This window comes from Desmodus rotundus, chromosome 10 (genome assembly GCF_022682495.2).
Source record: "Desmodus rotundus isolate HL8 chromosome 10, HLdesRot8A.1, whole genome shotgun sequence".
In the NCBI taxonomy this organism is placed as follows: domain Eukaryota; kingdom Metazoa; phylum Chordata; class Mammalia; order Chiroptera; family Phyllostomidae; genus Desmodus; species Desmodus rotundus.
Window position 1 is genome coordinate 94,248,546 of NC_071396.1, and position 21,021 is coordinate 94,269,566.

The 21,021-nt window shown below is 49.8% G+C and overlaps 1 protein-coding gene across 1 annotated transcript in view; it reads right to left on the minus strand.

The window, feature by feature from the left end:
* Positions 1-19,625, minus strand: part of LOXHD1 (lipoxygenase homology PLAT domains 1) — a 133,941-nt gene extending 114,316 nt beyond the window's left edge. The window contains 4 exon segments of the mRNA XM_053913122.1: positions 6,582-6,766; positions 8,550-8,630; positions 14,770-14,884; positions 19,496-19,625. Of these exon segments, the coding sequence (XP_053769097.1) occupies positions 6,582-6,766; positions 8,550-8,630; positions 14,770-14,884; positions 19,496-19,625 (511 nt within the window).
* Positions 19,626-21,021: the final 1,396 nt, after the last annotated feature.

Sequence of the window (21,021 nt, forward strand, 5' to 3'; positions counted from 1 at the left end):
CAGAAGTCTGGGAGCAAAGAGAACCCACCTAGGCAGTGGTCAGGCAAGCCTCAGGGGGTCTGGGGACAGAGCCTTACTGGGTCACTGTTAGGCTTGATGGGGCGAGACCTGAACTCCCAGAAATTCCCACCAGCAGTCTGGTTTCTGCTCCACAGTCGGGGAGCAGGTGGCAGAGGGTGTCTCATCCTGTCCCTCAGCCTCAGCCCCATTTCCCATGGGTCCCTTGAAACCTCCATGTGGTTTATTAGCACTAGAGAGAACAGCGTTCAGAGCCGCCACCTGCCAGACACTGGAGCCCACACACTCTGAGTGAACAGGTGGAGAAACGGGAGCTGCTAACCCAAGACAAGGCAACAGGAGGGTAAGAGGTGGTCTGTGCGTGCTCCCCTCAACCTTCATAGCCGGTGAAAAGTGGGGATACTAATAGGCCTTACCTCCTAGGGGTGCTCTGGATTTTAAATAAAGTACCAATTGTAAAGTGTATGCACACAAAAACATAGGCTACAGGAGTATTTTGTTCAAAGGTCACATAGCTAGTAGATGGCATTGTTGGTATTTGAACCTAGGACTCTGTGACTTCAGAGATGGAGCTCTGAACCATGATGGCCTCCACCCTCTTAATGGGGGCCTAGTATTATGGCAACCTGTGTCCTCCACTGGGCTGTGAGCACCCTGAGGATAAGGACCATATCCTTACCCCAGACCCAGCATCTAGGAGCACCTCAGGGCGGCATCACCAACAGCAGCTGTTAGTGCTGATGGGTCAATTCGAGGCCTAGAGACGGCGCTTAGACTCTGGCCAGCGGCTGCCATCCGCATGCAGATGTCAGTGTAGCTGCTCTATTCCTCTGGACTCAGGGTTGTTGAGATGGTGGGCCATTCCAGGTGGGATGGAAGAAGTCCTCCAGGAAGGAAGTCAGTCATTTGTGGTAACAGGGGGAATGCCAAGAGGCAGATGGCAAGAGAGAAAATCCACTACACTTCTGGTGCAATTTGGTAGCCAAGACTGTGTTCCCAGGGATAACCGATGAGGTTATACTGAAAAAGTGGCTACCAACCTTCCCCAGGCCCCAGAAGGTGCCAGGAGCCCTGATACCCACTCTGAGAGAGAGTCAGGTGTAGGGACAGCTGCTAACTCCCTGTTAGTGTGCACGTACGCCTGCAGTTCTTACTCAGGAAGTGCGGTGTTTGCATGGACCAGCCCACTGACATGTGGGGAGGGAGCCAGCCAGTCAAGACTGGGGCGCCCACTCCTGCCGATCTGCGTGGGGATGAGTCAGAAGGATCCAGGAGGTTCCTCCAGCAGCCTGAAGTCCTTGGCAGGAACTGAGGACCTGGGCTGCAAGCTGCATTTTCATCTTTTCTTCCAGGTAAATAAGAGCCCTTTGACTACAAAGTCAATATGGCATACTGTCACTGTTAAAAATAGTTCATGAATGTTTAGGATGCATTAAAAGAAGCATGACATCAAGAAGCCCTAAATAACCAAAGCAATCTTTAAAAAGGAGAACAAAGTTGAAAGTCTCGCACATCCTGATTTCAAAACTTGCTACAGAGCTACCATAATCAAACCGTGTGGTACTGGCCTAAGGGCAGACATGTAGACCAACGGAGCAAAATACAGAGCCCAGGAATAAACCCTCATATATATGGACAAACGATTTTCAACAAGAGGGCCAAAGCCATTCAATGGGTGAAGGACAGTCTTTTCAACAAATGATTCTGGGAAAACTAGATATGTACATGCAGAAGAATTAAATTGAAACTTACTTTATATCATATAAAAATTATCTCAAAATGGACCGATGATCTAGACATAAGAGCTAAAATTAAAACACTCAAGAAGAAAACTTGTCACGGGGCAAAAGCTTTATGACACTGGATTTGGCAATGATTTCTTGGATATGATACCAATAGCACAGGAAGCAAAAGAAAAATTAAGTAAACTAGACTTCATAAAAGATAAAAACTTCTCTGCATCAACACGAACTATCAAGAGAGTGAAAAGGCCCCTGGAATAGTAGGAAATATTTATAAAGCATATATATGATAAAGGGTTAATATCCACAAATATATTCTGGATAGATGCCTACAACTTCTCAACAGTTATAATGAATGATTAAAAAGAACTTGGATGCCTGGCCAGGTAGCTGACTTGGTTAGAGCATGGTCCTGATACACCACGGTTGTGGGTTCCAACCCCAGGCAGGGCACGTACAAGAATCAACCAATGAATGCTAACTAAGTGAAACCACAAATCTCTCTCCCTCTCTCTCTCTCTCATCAATAAATTTTTTTTAAAAATTTAAAAAGGACTTGAATGGACATTTCTCCAAAGAAGATACACAAATGACCAATAAGCACATGAAGAGATGTTCCACACCAGTACTCATTATGGAAATGCAGATCAAAACCACAAGGAGATGCCACCTCACCTATGTATGCATATATATGCATGCATATATATACATATATATGCATATAAAACACTGGGATATTATTTAGCCTTACAAAAAAGTGAAATTCTGAAACATACTACAATGGGGATGACCTTGAAGACATTATGCTGAGCAAGATAAGCCAGACACAAAAGGGTAAATACTACGTGACTCCACTTGCATGTGCTTCCTAAGTAGTCAAATGCAGAGAGATCTGATGCAGAGTAAAGGTTAGCACAGGCTGAGAGGGAGAGGGATGTGAAGTTATTGTTTAATAGGTAAGAGTTCCATTTGGGGAAGATGAAAAAGTTCCAGACACGGATGGTGGTGGTGGTTGCACAACAGTGTGAATTTACTTAGTGCCACTGAACTGCACACTTAAAAATGTTAAGATGGTCACCCTGGCTGGTGTGGCTCAGTGGACTGAGTGCCGGCCTGCGAAGCCAAAGGTTGCTGGTTTGATTCCCAGTCAGGGCACATGCCTGGGTTGTGGGTCAGGTCCCCACTTGGGGGCGTGTGAGAGACAACCAAGTATCTCTCATACACTGATGTTTCTCCCTCCCTTCCCCTCTCTCTAAAAAAAGTAAATAAAATCTTTTTTAAAAAATGTTAAGACAGTCGATGTAATGATCTGTATATTTTATAATAATAATACTAATAAAAAGAAGCAGGATAACGGACTTGGGGAACTCTTGCACTCTGCTCTGATGAGCCCCATTTGGAACCCAGGGTTCTAGCCAGGCAGGTACGTTCCTGAGGGCCTCTGACAAACCAGATTACTCAGGAGGCAGCTGGGCATGTGCTGCAAGAGGCGAGGGCGAAGAGCCTGGGGATGCGACCCTGAGAGGAGAGGAGCCTGTCTTCACGCAGCGGAAGGGCTAACATGAAAACGTACGCATGTTGTGTCAGGGGAGACTGGACAGAGAAGCAGAAGGCCGGGGAAGACTGTCTGGGGCTTGTATTCAGGCAGATCTTTCTGGCAGCCAGGGCTACTTAACAGTGGAATGGGTTGCACTGGGGGGTTGGAAGTGTCTGCCACTCAAGAAAGGCTGGATTCAACCCAAGGCTGGAGAGGCCACCAGTGGGGATGCTATGGAAAGGATGCCCTGACAGTGGCAATTTGGTCCAACTGACCTGCGTGGTCCTTACCTGTGACCCCTCAGGCCCTGACCTCTTAGGTGCCGGACTGTTTGCCCTCGGTCTGGCCCTGCCCAACGGGCCCGTAAAAAGCACATTCCACCAAGGATTAGGAGTCTCACATTCCAGTCCTAGCTCCATAGGTGACTGGCTGTTTGATGTTGGCTGAGTGACCATCTCTCTGGGCCTCAGTTTACTTATCTATGTAATAAACACCCACTTGCCCTTCCTCACCCCCTCACACCCAGAGGCTCTGTAAGTGAAGGAAGGACTTGTGAGGAGCCCAGGTAACTTCCCAGCCCTCCTCTTGTCCTCTCTGGGCTCCGCTTTCCCTTCCTCCTGGATCAGGGCTGGTAGTGTTTCCCGGGCGGGGGCGGGGGCGGGGGCGGGTTATACACCCCTGATGGCATGCTGGATGTTCGTGGTGAAACAGGAGGGTTATCTAGAGTTGCACATTCATTGTAATGTGTCCTGATGTACGCCTGATATTTACAGCAAATGATATGTTTTTTATGAGAGTTATATCAATATTCTTAAACTTACAAGTTAATATAAATTGCAAAAAGTAAATTAAGAATAAGTTAATAATAAGGGAAGTAATACTTAAATAACACAAAAATCTTGAAGGAGGAACGTGAGTGGTTGGGGTATGGGAACCCCCAGTGGACTGAAGGGACACACCAACCTGGCTCCCCAGGGCCCCACAACAGATCCCCAAGGCCAGGCAGTCAGCCCAAAGAAAACCAAAAGGCGAACGGTTTGGGTTGATCCTAGTGCCAGAGGCAGTGACTTTACCAAACAATTGAGAACAACTAAGAAATTGAACTTGGTTCCAGGATCCTCCATCCATACAACTGGGAGTTAACCAACTTCTGCCTCCTTTTTTTGGAAACTCCTCATGTCCACCTTCTCCCCAGGGGACTCCATGAAGGAAGAGGGGGCCCTGACCAGGCCCTTAACCCCAAGACAGTAGGAACATGTTGGGTGCCTCTCCCAAAAACTACATTTAAAGAGAAGGCTAGAGAGGGACAAGCCATCTCCATGGCCAGTGTGAGGCACAGTGCCGTGCGCAAGGTGATGTCCTTGTCCAGGGCGCGGTCCTGGCACCCCAGAGCTCACCTCCTGCACCAAGCAGGGCAAGTTCCCCACATACCTGTGTCTTTAAGCAGGATATGAGAGATCCCCTGTGGATTAACCATCTAGAAACCTGATCGAGGTCTAGTCCCTGCCACCCTTGCTGCTCCACTGCTATCTGCTAATTGGTCAAAGGGTCAGTTGGTCAGCCTTGAACACCTACCTACCTTCCCTGAGAAGCAGGTATGAGAGAAAGTTCCAGCTGACTTAGCCAGGACTTCAGGGGATGACCCTTGGAGGTCAGGGGGAGGTAACAAGGCCACCTAAGGATCCATCTTCCCTTAGGGGTGAGGAAGGGGGTGGACTAAACACTGGAATGTTCCTTTTCCTCTCCTCTATATGGCCCATAGCCTGTATTTTGAAATATTTTTACCTATCAAACTACATGAATAAAAAAATAATTATCTTCCCCATTTTGATCATGAAAGACCTCGGGCAGCAATCAAAAACCAAGTTCATACAATTCCAGCTGAAGAGCAAAGAAATTTCACTGTTTGTTTACTAATGCAGTCATCTGAATTCTTTAAGATCCCATTTTCCATTCCTGCTTCCAGAATCCAGCCTGGAAATACTAAAAACTCAATGCCCACCAGCCTGTGAAGGGGCGGGAGGCCCCGCATCAATCAGCAGGTGTCTGTCTTCCCTTTAAGAGGCAAGAAAACACTACCCTGAATGATGCTTGCGGAGAACAGAAGACCCACCTAGTTACTGACATTCTTTCTCAATGGTGGTTTTTCAGAAGTTCTCCTCCTAGCAGCCCGTTCTGTCGAACTACTCATACAAACGCAGAGAGAAGACTAGAAACGAGCACACAGAAATGTCACCAGTAATGACTTTCCAGGTGATGGAACTACAGGTGTTTTTTTTTTTTACGTTGGTGTGTCTCTATTTTCTAATTTTTCTGCAATGATCAAATTTGGCTTTTATAATAAGAGAAAGGATCAATAACATATTTTTTTTAAAAGAATCAAATTTGCAAGTTACTATAATGGGGATCAAGGGGAACAAAGCAAGCGTTCAAGGTCGGCTGGGAGGTGGGAGATCAGAGTCACTGAGGGCCGAAGCCCATTGGGACACATGGTACGTCTGTTTCTGCCCAGCTGGGTTATAGGAGAGGGCGGAACTTGGAGACCAAGGGTACGTGCTGGAAGGCAGAATCCAAGGAGAGCATCAGCCTTCTGCTGTGACCAGAGGAAAGTCACTTCTCCTGGCGACCAAGTGCCTTTCCCTCCAATGGCCTGTGGCTCTCTGGGATGGTATTATGATGATGGTACCCACTTGTGATACTCTCTTTTTGGAAAAGCATATTCAGTAACAGGGTGAGGTGAGGTCAGAGCTTTAAGGGACCAAGATGAGATAAAACAGGATTTGGAATACAGTGTGTATTTTTACAGGCTTTGTTCTCCTGTCTCCTGTTGAGCTAAGACTGAACTCAAGGCCTTTGGCCAGACATGCACTTGAAATAAGTCATTTTCCTCATAAAAATCAGGAGTCAGTGGCAGCATGACAGAACCCTGGAAGCAGCGAGTTCTGATCCCCATCCACCACACCCTGGCTGTGACTCAGCTTCCTGGGGCACTAGGAGGAAGGTAACAGAATAGGAAGGCAGGGGACGATGCTGTTGAACACAGAGCAACAAGAGTTGTTGAAAACACAGGATGGGTTCAGGGCCACTCCTGTGCCTTTAGCATGCCTCTAGGTTCTCTTACATTTCCCCACTTCCCATGTAAGCTTGCCCGTGGGAAGGCCACAGGAAGAGGTAGGGCTTCACCTGGGCCCTGGTCAACAGGAAGACCCTGGAGGGCGGCAAGGGGAGGTGGGACTGCCCAGCCCGGCTGGGAGGGACAGTGGGCAAACCAGTCTGGCACTGACCTCGGGGTATGTCCATGGGGTTGAAACTAGCCAACAGGTCACGGCACCACTGGCGGTCGCCTTCCACCTTGCTCAGCCAGCTGTTGCAGTTGAAGAAGTAACGGAGGTGGGGCCGCTTCGTGTCAGTCACAATCACGCGGTCTAGGTACCAGCTGGCGTTCAAGCCTGTGTTGTCATGCTCTATCCTGGGACAGAAGCAGACCCCCACACTGTTTGTCCGCAGAACAAAGACAACTCCCCTCCCACGCTGCAATGCCCACATGTTTAGCCCAAAGAAAGTTTTGATCATTTTGTTGTTACTCTGCCTCTTGAATTCCAGTTTCCTCATCCACCAAATGCGGACGACTCACAAGGCAGATGTGCTTATTAATCAATGTTACATTGTTACATCGCATGCAAGGAAGTATCACCTTCCACAGAAAACCCGGGATTGCTAAGGCTTCCCACAGGACCATCTTGAGCTTCCCCTCTCTCCCTGACTCTCAGACCCCCCCCCCAGATACTCTCCTTAGTCCCACCACCCAAGGGATCCCCGATAGCCAGCTAGACTGGTGTTGTCCCATAGAAATATCACATAGCCACATGTGCTAGCCACCAATGTAATTTTGTATTTTCTAGTAGTCACACTGAAAAAGAAACCAGTGAAATTAATTTTAATAATATATTCTAATCTGCATACCGTTTCAACATGTAACCATGTAAAACTTTATGAATGAGGTGTTTTACATTCTTTTCCTTGTACTACGTTTTAAAAGATTTGGTGGCTTCTATACACACAGTACATGTGGCCTACCCACATTTCAAGGGCTCAACAGCCCCCCATGGCCTGGGGACTGCTATATAGAACAGCATAGATCCAGACTCTTGTAATAGGCCCCCCAGTAACTTCCCCCTCATCCTCACCAGCCCCAGTTTCCTCTCTGAGGTCAATTTCTTCCTCTAACTTGACCCCTGGACGACCTCACTTTGCACCAAGCATCTCATGCCTACCCAGCACAGTGAAACCTCATCCCTATAGGTCTCAGTGGGACAGGCACAGCTCAAGCCAGCGTCACCCCAACAGTGAATGGCACACATGACCTGCTCAGGATGTGTGCCTCTGCCTGGCACAGAGAGGACCTCAGCTTAGCAGTCACCTTCCCCACACACAACACCTTCTTCCTGACCCACCCCAGTAAGAGCCCCATTCCCCACACAGCTAGTGCCAGTGGCCTCACGTGTCCCTCACTTTCCCAGGAAAGGGGTGCACAGTCCTACACTTTCCAGTGGGAGGAACAAAAGTCAGGGCCGAACTGAGGCAGCCTCTGACTCTTCTTCAGGCCCTAGTCTGGGTGCAACAGACCGCAGATGATCATGACATCCAGACAAATGGGCATGAACTTGAATGGGGGTGGGTAAAGGGGGCAGGAGGGTAAAAAAGGGCCAGTGAAGGCTCTTCCTCTGCAACCAGAAGTTATCCCTGAGAGAGTTATCCCTCCCATCACATTCACAAGACAAGATCAGGGGCACGCTGTCAACCGGCACCCTGCCACATCGTGGATCTTCCTGCTGGCGCTCTGACTTCGGGGCATCTGGACACTCGCTGAGTGCTCACCACTTCTACAGACGAGGAAACTGAGGCTTGGAGAGGAAAACTGACCGAAGTCCCAGGACTGGTAAATGGCGGGACAGAAGTCTGAACCAAGGCCACCTAGACTGGGTCTGCTCCTAACCCCTGGGCTAGAGTCTCCCAGAGCATATTTCCCGAGTTTGTGGAAAACTGTCTCAAATTGTCTGAACTCAGAGAATTGAATCTCTAGTGGGGAAGTTTAGAAAACTGGGATTTAGGATGGGAGGAAAAGATTTGGGCCTTTGATCACTCCTCAAATGAGGAGAGTAATCAACACCCAGAAAGTGTTAATAATGAAGTCAGTTCCTAATCTACCTGCCTCCCCCTCATCCCCGCCGGGCTGGGGGCCAGATTCTCACCTGATTTTGTAGAGGAGGCCCACGTTGTTGGTCCTCACCCGGAACACATCGATGTTGGCTTTCTCAAAGGCAGATTTGCTCCTGCAATGAATGTTATACAGCATAGATCAGCGCTGGTCTCGCCAGCCTAGGAGGAAAGCCAAGGGCCGGCAGCCCCTTCTCCCTGGGTAGTGCCATCCCACTCCTGGGTAGTGCTACAAACAACCAATCCCATTCAGAGATGCCTTTCTGATGTGATTTGGAGAGGCAGGGGGCAAAGGCGGATGGTATACATCCTTTGCCTTCACACACGAGATCTTACGATCCTTATTATGCACTGTGAAGGTAAGCTTAGCGGGCAATATTAGCCCTGTGTTGCAAACAAGTAAACTAACTGCTCATTGATTGCAGAGTTGGGACCAGAACCTGGCTCTCCAAAGTCACGAGCTGATGCCCTCTGGTCACTCTGGGTGGGGACAGTGGAGGAGGAAGGCAGCGTGATGAATGCCCAGGTGCTCTCAGGTCTGCAGGCCTGTCTCTCTGGGCCTTTCTCTTGCTGGGGAGAGTTGCAATGGCAGCCCCAAGTGGATGCAGACCTTGGGTGGGGCCCATGGCCCTGCCATTCCAACATGAAAGGAAATACTCAACCCAAATCAGCAACCAGGGAAGTGGGGTCGTGAGGAAGTGCATATCCAGTGTCCTGCAGACAGTGCGAATGGAAGCAAGTACACCTGAGACGGTCCACAGCCAGGTGCTTGGGCAAGCGCAGACTCCGGAGCATCCTAGATTCAATCAGCTTAGACACAGGAGGCCTCCAGGAGCAAAAGCCTGACTCTTACACGGACATTGGCTCCAACTTCCAAGTGGGCCAGGACCCCCGCAGTCCCAGCCCAGCCCGCTTGCAGCTCTTCCTGCCCCCTCAGTGAGGCCTCCGAGGGGCCGAGCTGCAGAGCCCCTTCGGCGCTGCCAGCCAGGGCTCTCGGCACCAGCACAGCCCGTGGGAAAAGAGAAGCGCAGAGATGTGTGCCTGGTTGTTGGACATCCGTGCGTTTCCAAATAAAGAGGGAGGTCAAGGGTCTTCTCCCCAAGGGAATAAAGCGCAGACTCTCTCAGTACCAGAAGGCTTTTTAGGTTCTACAGACTCAGAAGCTGTGACTCTGAAAATAGGCCCTCTGTGGCAAGCAGTCTGCCCTGGGGAGAAGTTCCATACAATGGCGGGCAGGTCACCGAGACCTGGGCTGAGGGCCCGCCTAAGGCAGCGCAGAATGGTGAAATCGGGTGAAAACATACCCTGCGGCAACTTTGTCAGGGGGAAGAGGCCCCGAAGGTGCAGTCAGTTTTGCTGGGGGGCAAGGGTCCACTCCCAGGCTCGCTGAACACACCTGTCAGAATCGCACCTCCAGGGGTAAATAATAACACACCACGCTTGGTTTCAGAGCCGAGCAGTTGTTAAATGACTTGGAAAACACGTGAACATCAATCCCGCAACCCCGTGCATCAGAGTTACGTGACGAGGAGACAAAGAAACGAATAGGAGGCATTTTCCGTTTCAGTATAGGAGACAAGAAAATTGACTTTTAGAGTAAATAGACAAGAATCTTTGCCGCAAATAAATACCCTAAGAAACAGGCACCCTGGGAAGCTATATGATGGAATATTATGCAGCCATTAAAATCCTGGTATTAAAAAAAAGATTTCATGAAAAGAAACAAGTTTATGATATAGGCTTAAAAGAAAAGGCAGGTTAAAAGTAGACTGTACAAACAGAACAACCAACAGAGACTGGGAGATTTCTACAAAAACATCACACCTATGCGGTAAGACCATTACGACGTGTTGGTTATTTACTCTCGTCTGAGTGTAACTTTTGGTTTTCCGAAGGGAGCTGTCTTGTTTGTGTAATTATGAAGAAAGCAGAGCCCCAGACTCAGTGGCCCCCTCCTCCCAGCCCACAACTACCCATGGCAAAGTCTTTGGAATGAGCTTGAGGATCACTGGCTGTGTCCGCTTAGGGTACATGGAATTTGGGGAGCAGCCAATGCTGATGTTTAGGGGAAGAGAAGGCTGATGTGGAAGGGAAAAGATAAGGTTTGGAAGGAAAGCAGCTGGCTTTCTGGGTATCCCTGACCACTGCTCTCAGTGAGGGGTTCCTGGGCCTTCAGAGAGGCCCTGGGCACCGACAGGGGAGTGGGCATTCACACATCCCACTGTGTCTGGGAAACAGGTGGCTGTGGTGCTTTCGAGTCACTCAGAAAACAAACTCCAGAAAGCAAGGTGGAAGAAGGGAGACCAGGAGAGAAAGATGCAGAGTTGGCTGCAGGGGCGCTCGACACTGTCCCAGGACCACACTGCAGCCATCAGGGGCATCACAGGGGACAAAGCAATCGTCTGTGTTTATAGCATGGCCACCAAGGTAGTCTAGGCAGACAGAGGAAGGCCTTCTGCATCACCGCGATCTCGTCTTTTGAAGAGGGGGAGGGAAGGACTCAGGGGCAAGTTTCTTCTCTCTGGGGAAGGGGTCAGAACAATTCCAAATGAGGCCCAACCTCGATGCAGTGGGGGGTCAGAATCCGAAATCCCCACTTCTGGAAAGTCAGAACACAAGCACCCATGAGTTTCAGAAAAACGACTCGAGGTGCAGAGGAAAGAGCAAAGGACAGAGGGTCCTTGGTCACAAGAAACATTTGAAATACAGACTTTTTCACGTCTCCTGCTGGGAGGCAGCCGCTTCTCCGTGGCTCCTGGTCAATCTGCAAAGGAAAGCTAATGCAAAAGAACACAGCCCCCTGCACAGGGCCCCCACCCAGGAAAGCCTTCAAGGCTACACAGGGCATTTCAGCTACCAACTGGGCAGAGCCACAGGCTAAAATGCCAGGCATTCTCCGACACTCTGAGACTGTGAACTCTCCACAGGAGAGCTGTGTCCCAGAAATACATGAGACCCCATCCTTTTGCCATATTCTGAACACGTGACCAGGTGCTGGGGTGGTCCTGGATGATGGGGAAGGGAACCCCCAAGCCATAGCTGTTAGCATTAACTGGTGTGGGGGTTGGGGTGCAGGTCAGCTTATTGGGGAATCAAAATGAACATTCATGCCTCTTGCCACCAACAGGCACCAAAGCCCTTCTTGTAACAAGAATTATTTTGTGTTGGTAAAAAAAAAAATCCTGATAAGCCATGTGGGAGTGGAGGGTGACAAATCCAGGGGCCTAGGAGAAAAGACACAAGAGAGAGCAGAAATTGAAAGGAGATAGGATCGTGGGAGAAGCTGGAGAGAAAGACGGGGTGAAGGACATGGCCGGAGGCTGCAGAGAAAGGGGTCAGGGAGAAACTCCAAGACAGGTGGTGGCTTAACTTTAAGAATACAGGGCCTGCCTGATATTCCATATTAAGTTGATACAAACCCTCTCCGATGCCCCAAGCTATCAGTGAAACCTGATAATCTCCAAACTGCTTTGTAGTCGGTGTGTATAAGCTCTATTCCAGTTGACACATGGTTTTGTTTTGGGATGACACCGTATGGTGAGGAGGGGAAAGTAGCAGACAGTGAGACCAGAGATTTGGGGACCATTGGGCATTCTGAGCAGGTCTCAGGGACTGGAAGGGAGGACGCTGGGCTGAGCTACCTGCATGTACATCTCACAGAGCACGGTGACCTCCCCAGCTGGCTGCGTCTGGGTTACACGGGCCACCTGGAATCCCTGGGAAAGCAACACTCCCATCCCGGACCTGAGGTCTCCCTCTCGAACAGAAGGGGTCTTGGTGAGGATTGGGTCTATGCAATCCTCTTTGTAGACATTTTCTCAGGTCTTGCAACAGCCAGATTCTGGTCTCCTCCTTCCCCATTTATCTGCCCACCATGGTCAGATTAATCTTTCTTGGACACATAGTAAGTTGAGCCTCTACTGATCGGCTTTCACGCAAGGCCTTCTACAGTCTGGTCCTCCCCTGCCTTTCTGACCTTCCTGCTCTCTGCCCCTTCCTGCTCTCTGCCACTCCCCCCACCCCCCACCATGGGTCTGTGGTGGCCCTGAAGTCTCCATGCTTTGAAAGCTGTTCCCCTTCTAAATTACCCTCTTTCCGTTCCTCTCTTACCCAGTCTTTTCATCATGCAAGGCCCAGATTACATGCCCCCCCCATATAGTCCCGCTGTAGCCACACTGATCCCGCATCATCCGCTGAGCTCTATTGCAAAAAATGGGGACAGATGCTGCGGGCACAAAGCAGACCTGCCCTCAGTCTCTGCTCCACCTGGCATTTCTCCATGCATCACCTCTCCAGGGCATCAGCTGATCCTGCAAACCATGCCTGCATTCCTGAAACCACCCCTCCCTGTGGGCTCCTGCAGAGCTCTCGGGACCAGCCAGATTGGAGTCCCGGCCATACCTGTGCTCTTGTTTCCCTGCCTGGGGCATGACACAGATATGAGAGAGACCCCATCAGCAGACCTACGGGGTAATGGGGAGGGTGCTGATGCCTACCATGGGGCTAGCCCAGAGCGACTGGCTGCCTCCATGTGGTTCCAGCAGGCCCGAGATCTCCTGGCCCTGCTGACGCATTCAGGCTTTAGACATGTTTCCCATGATGAAGAAAGGCTGGAACTCAGGATCCCAGTGACCAAGCCTCATGCCAGGCTATAAAAGGTGACCCCCAAGGCCCTTCCTGAGAAGATGTTTTGACAAATAACAGAGGGGAGAGGGAAGAGTCTGAGGATACTGGATACACGAAAGAAGGACAGACAGTGAGAAACCACCAGGAGAAAAGAAAATGGCTCTTTTGTTTAGAAGAGACAGGTTTGGCCAACTCCCCGAGGTCTAGTAGCTTCTCCCCAGAGGAGTGCACACTGGGAGGTCACATGGCAGAGCGGATGGACATTTCATGTATTTGCGTTACCGTGCCCACAGCACTGCAGGGGAGGCTCCACAAGCGAGTCACTCTACAGCGCAAGCAGCGTGAGAAAGCAGGTACCCTGTTCTGCGGAAATGGACAAAAGAGGACGTTATGCCGGCCTCGACTCTGTGGCCTGGACACCATCACACACATTCAGGGTAAGCGTGTGACACGGGGCTTGGTCAGTCTGCTGAGCAGAGAATGCAGGGATGTCCGGGCCTGTGGACCCCACCCCTCCACAGCTTCCCCTGCCACCCCAGGAGGTGCCAAGCCATAAACCCCAGATCACAACCTGGAGCCTCCCACACACCTGCCAGGGCCACAAGGCTGCATGATTGAGGAAAAGGTCTACATTGAGAACCTGGGGTTTGAGGATCAGCTTTCCCACCAAAAAGCTTCATGTCTTAGAGCTGCTCCCTGCTCCTCTCCAGGCCTCAGTTTCCCCATGAATGGTTAAATTAGACTTAGTGGTTCTCAAATTTGTCTTGGCTATGGAGCTCTTGACACAAATAGAATCTGACTCAGAAACACGGTGGGTTAAATAACCATGAGTCGAGCTGCTCGGGAGGAAGGAAGGATGGGGTGGGCCCAGAACCAGATGATCGGCCCCCTGTGCCATTCAGCACAGATTGAGCACCAGCTGCCTAGACCATCCGTAAGGCCCCTAGACATCTCTGGAATTCACTGATTCTGCTAAGTGTTACTGTGAATATCTGTGCATGCATGTGTGTTGTGGGGGGAAGAACCGAAGGGAGAGAAAGCAGCCCCTACTCTCCGTGGGTTACAATGAATGGAGGGCACAGGCATACACACATGTGCACATCTGCACAAACACACACGAGGAATGCATATGCTGGCTCCAGTGGCGGGCACGTGGGTCCTTGAGTGAGAAGGAGTGCAGAGCATTTAAGCTCATGGCCCCTTTGCACGCAGATCTTGTCTCCCCTTCCCAAAAGCCCTGTGAGTTTTGTAAAAATGGGCTTATCACTTCCAGGTGATATGTGAGGAAGCCAAGGCCTTGGATGCAAGAGATTTGGCCAAAGTTACAAGGCAACTAAGTGGTAAAGCTGGTCCTAGACCCATCCTTCTTGGTTCCAAGTGTTCGTTCTACCACATCAAGGGACAGTGAGTATGAATTCTTGGGAACTCTAAGATCCAAAGTAGGCATTTCTGTACTCAAAAAAAATCAGGAGAGGAGCTAGGGAAGGTTGACAGGAAATCACAGGGAGAGACCTGGCTGACACGCTGTCTGTCATTAGTAGGGACCCGTACCCGTTAACGGGTGTGTGGACACACTTGGCTTCCCCTCTGAGTCCCAGAACCAGGCCCCCAGGCCAAGCTGGCACTCACTTGCTGGTGAGATGGAGCTTGGGAGTGAGCCCGTTCTCTCCGAACATGGTGATGAAGACGTTGGCATCTGTCCCTGCGCCACGAACATCCCCCGTGGCTACAACCACCTCGTACACTGGAGGAGCAAAGGAGAAGACAGGTGGCAGGTTCATGGAAAAAAACACACACACACAAATCCCCTGAATCCTACGTGGACGTAGAGAAGCCATAGATCCTGCCAGCCCCGCAGGGGACACCAGGACCACAAAGGACTCTATAAACTCCTGCTACGACCTACAATCTTCTGAGCCAGGGTCACACCCACACCAAGTCCTAAGGCAAGACCAAAGCCTCCCACTTAATGCTGCACACTCACTTCCCAGGTAAGGCAGGGAGACAAGCCCAGGTCCCACATTATACAGTGTCGACGCCAGAGTCCAGTCCAAAGCCTCCGGAGGCACAGTCTGTGGTCTTTCCAGCACAGCACATGGATGCCCTTCTAGACATGACCTTTAGAGCCTGCACCTCGGCCTCACCTTCCTCTTTGCCCTCTGCGCGATGCAATAGACTTGCCAGCCCTCACCCCCGTGACGTCCTGGGCATTGTCATTAATCTCAGGATACTCCATCCTGGGGCGGGGTGGTGTGGAGCTTTGCCAAGGGGGTCTCTCTTTGGCAGGGGCACTGATTTCCCCTCTCTTTGTCCCCTTGAAGCATGTTCTGTTTGCTGTGGATGCCTTTTCTTTGAATGCCCTGGGTTCTAACGAAGGTCCCCGTCAAGGCTCTGTGAGGGGGAGGGAGGAAGCAGGACATAACTCTGCATAACTCTCTGTCTCTTGTGATAACTGAAGCCTTGATCTTCACAGTATACACCACAGGGGTGCCTGACCTGCAGACAACTCCTGGAGCCCTCCCTGGGGCAGCTCTGGGCCCCGCAGTGTTGCCTGCATGGCTTACATATGCTCAAGGGCATTTCCAAACCAAGTGTCCACAAGAGACGACCAGCATGGTAGAAATTCTAGACCCATGTTACACGAGAGAAGACATAGAGGCCGGGCGATGCTTGGTTTGGAGAAAAGGAGAGTCTGAGGTGTAGGAGAGGGCTGAAGAAACTATTTCAATAGTTAATTTAAGGGTACACAGCTTCTTCTTAAATAGGACACTAACCGTTAAAAAAAACTGACAAACTGGCTGTCTCTAAAATTAAGACCATACCACGAATATGAAAAGACAAGTCATAGAGTGGAAGATACTTGGAATACATCCAGCAAAGGACTCATACTTGGAAGATATAAAGAATTCACACACATCTGTAAGAGAAAAAGGACTACACAATTTTTTAATGGGCAACAATTTGTTTAAAAAATAAACATACTTACCATGTGATCCAGAAATGCCACTTTTAGGTCTTTACCCAAGAGAAATGAAAAGGTCTACACAAAGACCTGCACAGAAACGTTCACAGAAGCTCTACTTAGAAGCCTAAACTGGAAACAACCTAAACGTCCGTCAGCGGGTGAGTGAATAAACCAATCGTGGCACGTCCGTGCAATGCAGCACTGCTCAGCAGTAGAAGAGAACAAACTACCAGCTCATGCAGTAGGGATGGACGAGTCTCAAGTGCGTTACGCTGAGCAAGAGGAGGCAGACATAACGCTGCACACTCTGATGCCGTTTATATGAAACTCTAGATAAGACAAATCAAATCCATTTAGCAAAAAAAGCAGAATGTGGTTTCGTGGGTTGGGAATAGGAGAATTGACTGAGAAGAGGCACAGGGAAATCTGGGGGCTAATTTAAATGTTCTCTACGTAGATTGTGCCAAAGATTAGACAGCCATATACACATGTCGGCACCCTTCAAACAGCACACTTCAAATAGATGCACTTCCTATCGGATATATCGGATCCTGTGTTTAACATGAAGACCTGACTCAGAAACATCATTCCTACTCTGTACTGACTGCGCGGAAAAAGACACAAAAGCACTATTACTATTCTCAAACAAGTGGTAGGTGGTTTTATGTCATATTACATTACAAAAATGTTTAACAAATTATCACTTACTTAAAAAAGTAGATGCATTTCCCCTGGCCGGGTTGCTCAGTTGGTTAGAGCATCATCCCAATATGTCAAAGGTTGCAGGTTTGATCCCCGATCAGGGAGCATACAAGAAGCAATCAATGAATGCATGAATAAGTGAAACAACAAATCAGTGTTTATTTCTCTCTCTCTAAAATCAATAAATAAAAAAATTAAATAAATAGCCCTGACTGGTGTGGCTCAGTGGATCAAGTGTGGGCCTGCAAACCAAAGGGTCACCAGTTCGATTCCAGTTTAGGGCACATGCCTGGGTTGCAGGCCAGGTCCCCAGTAGGGGGTGCACAAGAGGCTCCCTCCTTTACCCTCTCTAAAAAATAAAGAAATAAAATCTTTTTTAAAAAATTAAATAAAATAGATGCATTTCATTGTTAAGTAAATTATATTCCAATAACTTTGGAAAATGGACAAAAGACTTAAACAGGCATGTCAAAAAAGAGGAAATGGCCAATAAACATATGGAAAAGGGCTCGGCATCATTATTCACGAGGGAAATGCAAATTAGAATTATAACGAGATGCTGCAGTATGTCCACCAGAATGGCTAAAGTTGAAGAGGCTGACAATACTAAGTACTGACAAGGCTTGGAGCCATGGGCACTCATACATTGCTGGTGAGAGTGTAAATTGTCAGAGCCCTGCTAGCTAAACACAACGTCCACTGCGTGACCCAGTAATTCTACTTCCAACTACAAATCCAGGAGAAATGAGTGCATATGTCTGTCAAAGATGTGTACAAGATCTGGAGCAGCTTTGCTCATAATAGCTAAAAACTGGAGTTAACCCAAGAGTCCATCAACAACACAGTGGTTGAATCAAAGGCGACGTGTTTATACAATGTGATTGCACACAACAAAAAAAGAACAAACTGTATATATAACGTGTCACAACATGGATAAATCTTTCAGATATAATGTTGAGGGAAAGAGAGGCTAGAACATAAAAGTATACTGCCTGATTCCATCTGCATGAAGTTGAAGGACAGAAAAAACCAATCTGTGGTGACAGAATCAGGAAAGCCGTTACCCCTGGGAAGGAGAGTGAAGGAGTTTTCTGGAGGTCGGAAGCGTTCTGTGTCCTGTTCTGAATGGTGGTCACACAAGCATGCACATAGGTAAAAATCCATCATGTTTTCCTTGGTGAGTTTTGTGCTACATATATATTATTTCTCAATTTTAAAATTTAATTTTAAAATTAAAAAATTTAGATAGCTGAAGAACTATCTTGTGGAAGACAAATATATCGTGGAAAACACAAAATTCTGCTGGACTCCAGAGGGAAGACCCCAGCCCAGAATGCCCCCCCATCCGCACAAAGAGCTGTCAACAGCAACAGAGAGCTGCTCCTCACACGGAGCCTGGTGAGTGGGAGACGCTCAACAGGTAATCGCCTGGATGAACGAACCAGCACATGAATGAATGAACAAAACAACCAATGAAATGAATATGAACTATGGAACTAAAGGGACCCGTATTTAAATCCCATTTCTACTGTTACTGGCTATGTGGTTTCAACCAAATTTCTTACTGAGCTTCAATGTCCTCCTCTCTGAAACAGGGATCGTTTCCTCCTTGAAGGACTATGGTAAGGGTTAAATAAAGTAAAACTAAGTGTACAATGGCCATGTTCATTGACTGAGCGTGACCACGTCTGGGAACTTCTCTACAGACACTCTTCCACGGTGGGATGAATGATGCGCGTGCTATAAGTAGTAGACCTGTCATCGTCACCACCACCATCACCGTCATTGGCATTTCCACTGTCATCCCAGTGGCACCATCGTCACCACCACCACCGTTTCCATCGTTGTCATCGTCACATCAATACCCTCCTCGCCATCACTGCATCATCTCCATCAACAGCCTCTCCAAGGAGGCTGCCTTGAGAAAGTGCACCCCAACTTATGCTGGGCGACCCCTGCCTGGGATGCAGGAGAGGAGAGAGCCCCGGGGCTGGAAGCTTGTGTAGGATGGCCTCTGAGGTCCCTTAGGAGCTCAGGTTCTCATAGGAGTCATTCTTTTCCCCTCAGGCTCCTGACTGGGCTCCATCTCAGTCAGGGGATGGACAGATGCACCTTCTCTGGTTCACCTGGCAAGAAGATGGAGCATTTCAAAGCAGCTCCCATGCACCCTAGGAGTCTAAAAAGACAGGGCCCTGGGGTCCAGAGCAAGTGCCTTCTCCACCTGGACTACAGCCTCTCCTTGCAAACCCAGAGGACCCCATCTCCATTGGCCATGGTGGGCAGACACCCCTGACCCCCACTGGGCATGCGATGAGGGGTCAGGTCTCCCCCTAAAAATACTCCATCACAGCCTGGTCAAATCAGGCTCTGCCTGAAGCAGGCCACACCGTGAAGAACAGGCTGGAATGTGGCTCTTGGGATGTGCAGGACCTGGAGATTATGGGCCCTGCGGTTCTAGAGTATTCTGTGCCACTAAGCCTGTGAAGAGGGGCAGGTCGTCTTGCCTCTTGTATAGTAGGGGCTTAGTGTAATGCCTGCTGCATCTACTCCAAGGCTCTAGCACAGGCACAGTGGGATAGTGCGTGAGAAAGGGGTCGGTCTGGACCTCCAATTCCTCCATCAAAGCACAGGCCCAGCTCCCAGGCACCTCGCTGCCTGCCCTCCCCAAAGGGCCTGGACCCCCCGCACCTTTGGCCTTGTAGTACTCGTGCTCCAGCTCATCCTCGTCGCCCTCTGAGTCGTAGTTCAGCAGCTCCTCCTCGTACAGGCCGATGAAGTCAATGTCTTTCTTTCTCCTCTTTTTCTTCTGGGGCATCATTTTGCCGGCTACCCTTCCCTGGCACTCACTGGTTCACTGTGACCCCCTTCCTACACCTCCTGGGACCCTCAATTCTCTGTCCCTGAGCTCCCACACCCACGTCTGGCTGGGCCAGAGCCCACACTTGGATGCCTGTGCCCGCACAGCCCTTTGCTTCTTTGTCCTCTGAGCTAAACCTCAGTGCCTTTCTCTGCCCCTCTTCTCCCTGGCCCCTCTCTCTGCCACCCTGTTGCTGGCCACCTCCTCCTGCCCCTGCCCTGGGGTTTCTCCTTGGGCCTCATCACTTATTTACAGAGACTGAGGGCAGGCTGTCCTCCTTCCTCACAGCCCCTCCCACCAGCCCCTTCTCCCCTCTCCATGGAGGATCAGGTGACATCAAGCCCTTGGCATTAGTTTCCCACCTGGCGTCCCAGCAAGGGGCCCCCCTGGAACCCCTCCAGCCTCCATCACCAACAAGGGCAGGTGGTGACCTCCTCCCATGGACAGCCCCCTAGCCTCACAGGCTTCAAGGCTTGTGAAAAGCAGCCCCAGGCCTGGGACCTTCCTGAGGAGGGCAGGACCCCAACCAGCCAAGCTGCCAGGACTCGGAGGCATCATCTGTTTCTCTCCATTATTCATGACCTCTGATCACCTTACAGAGCAGGCTGGGTTCTCACCTGCTCCTTCTTGTTCTTTCTCTCTGCTTCCACGTCAAGACCGCTGCCTCTGGAAGTGGCCATTCAGCCAGGGGACACCGGCTGCCCTTCAGAGATGCTGCTCTGACCAGCATTAGGACCACCCACAAAGCACACGCTGAGCTGTGAGCGACAGCACTGCCAGACCAGAGCCAAGGACACTGGGGACGCCCACTGCTCCCAGGTGACCCCACAAGGCCCCGACGGGCGGGCCAGTTCAACCAGCATCTCTTTTAACACGAGCTCACTGTCTGTGGCATTGCCCTCTGCACTCTCCCAGGAGAGGGTAAAACCCCGCAGAGCCCACTGTGGACACCAGCCCTGCTTGGCCCCCTGACCTTCTCCTCCCGCAGCCCCATTTGGGGGATTCGGAGTCAGAGCAAGACAACCAGAGCCCAGGGCTTCCCTCCACTCTCAGTCAGCAAGGAGTTTCTCTCAGGGTCACTGGGCTCCTCTTCCTTGCTTATTTTACTTTATTTAAAGATTTTATTAAGGCACTTAAATAGGATTTTATTCAGATTCCTTACAACCCAAATTGTAAGATTTCTAGGTAAACCCTGAAATACTAGAAATTGTCAATCCACTTGCAACTCCCATCCCTCTGTCCTGGCTGTGTGAGGTGGTGGCGAGAACTGGGTCGGACTGCCACCTGTTGGCTGTGTGGCCTGGGCAAGGCCTGTCTCCCACCCATAAGGGGGGTACTAATGACCCACTAAAGCATA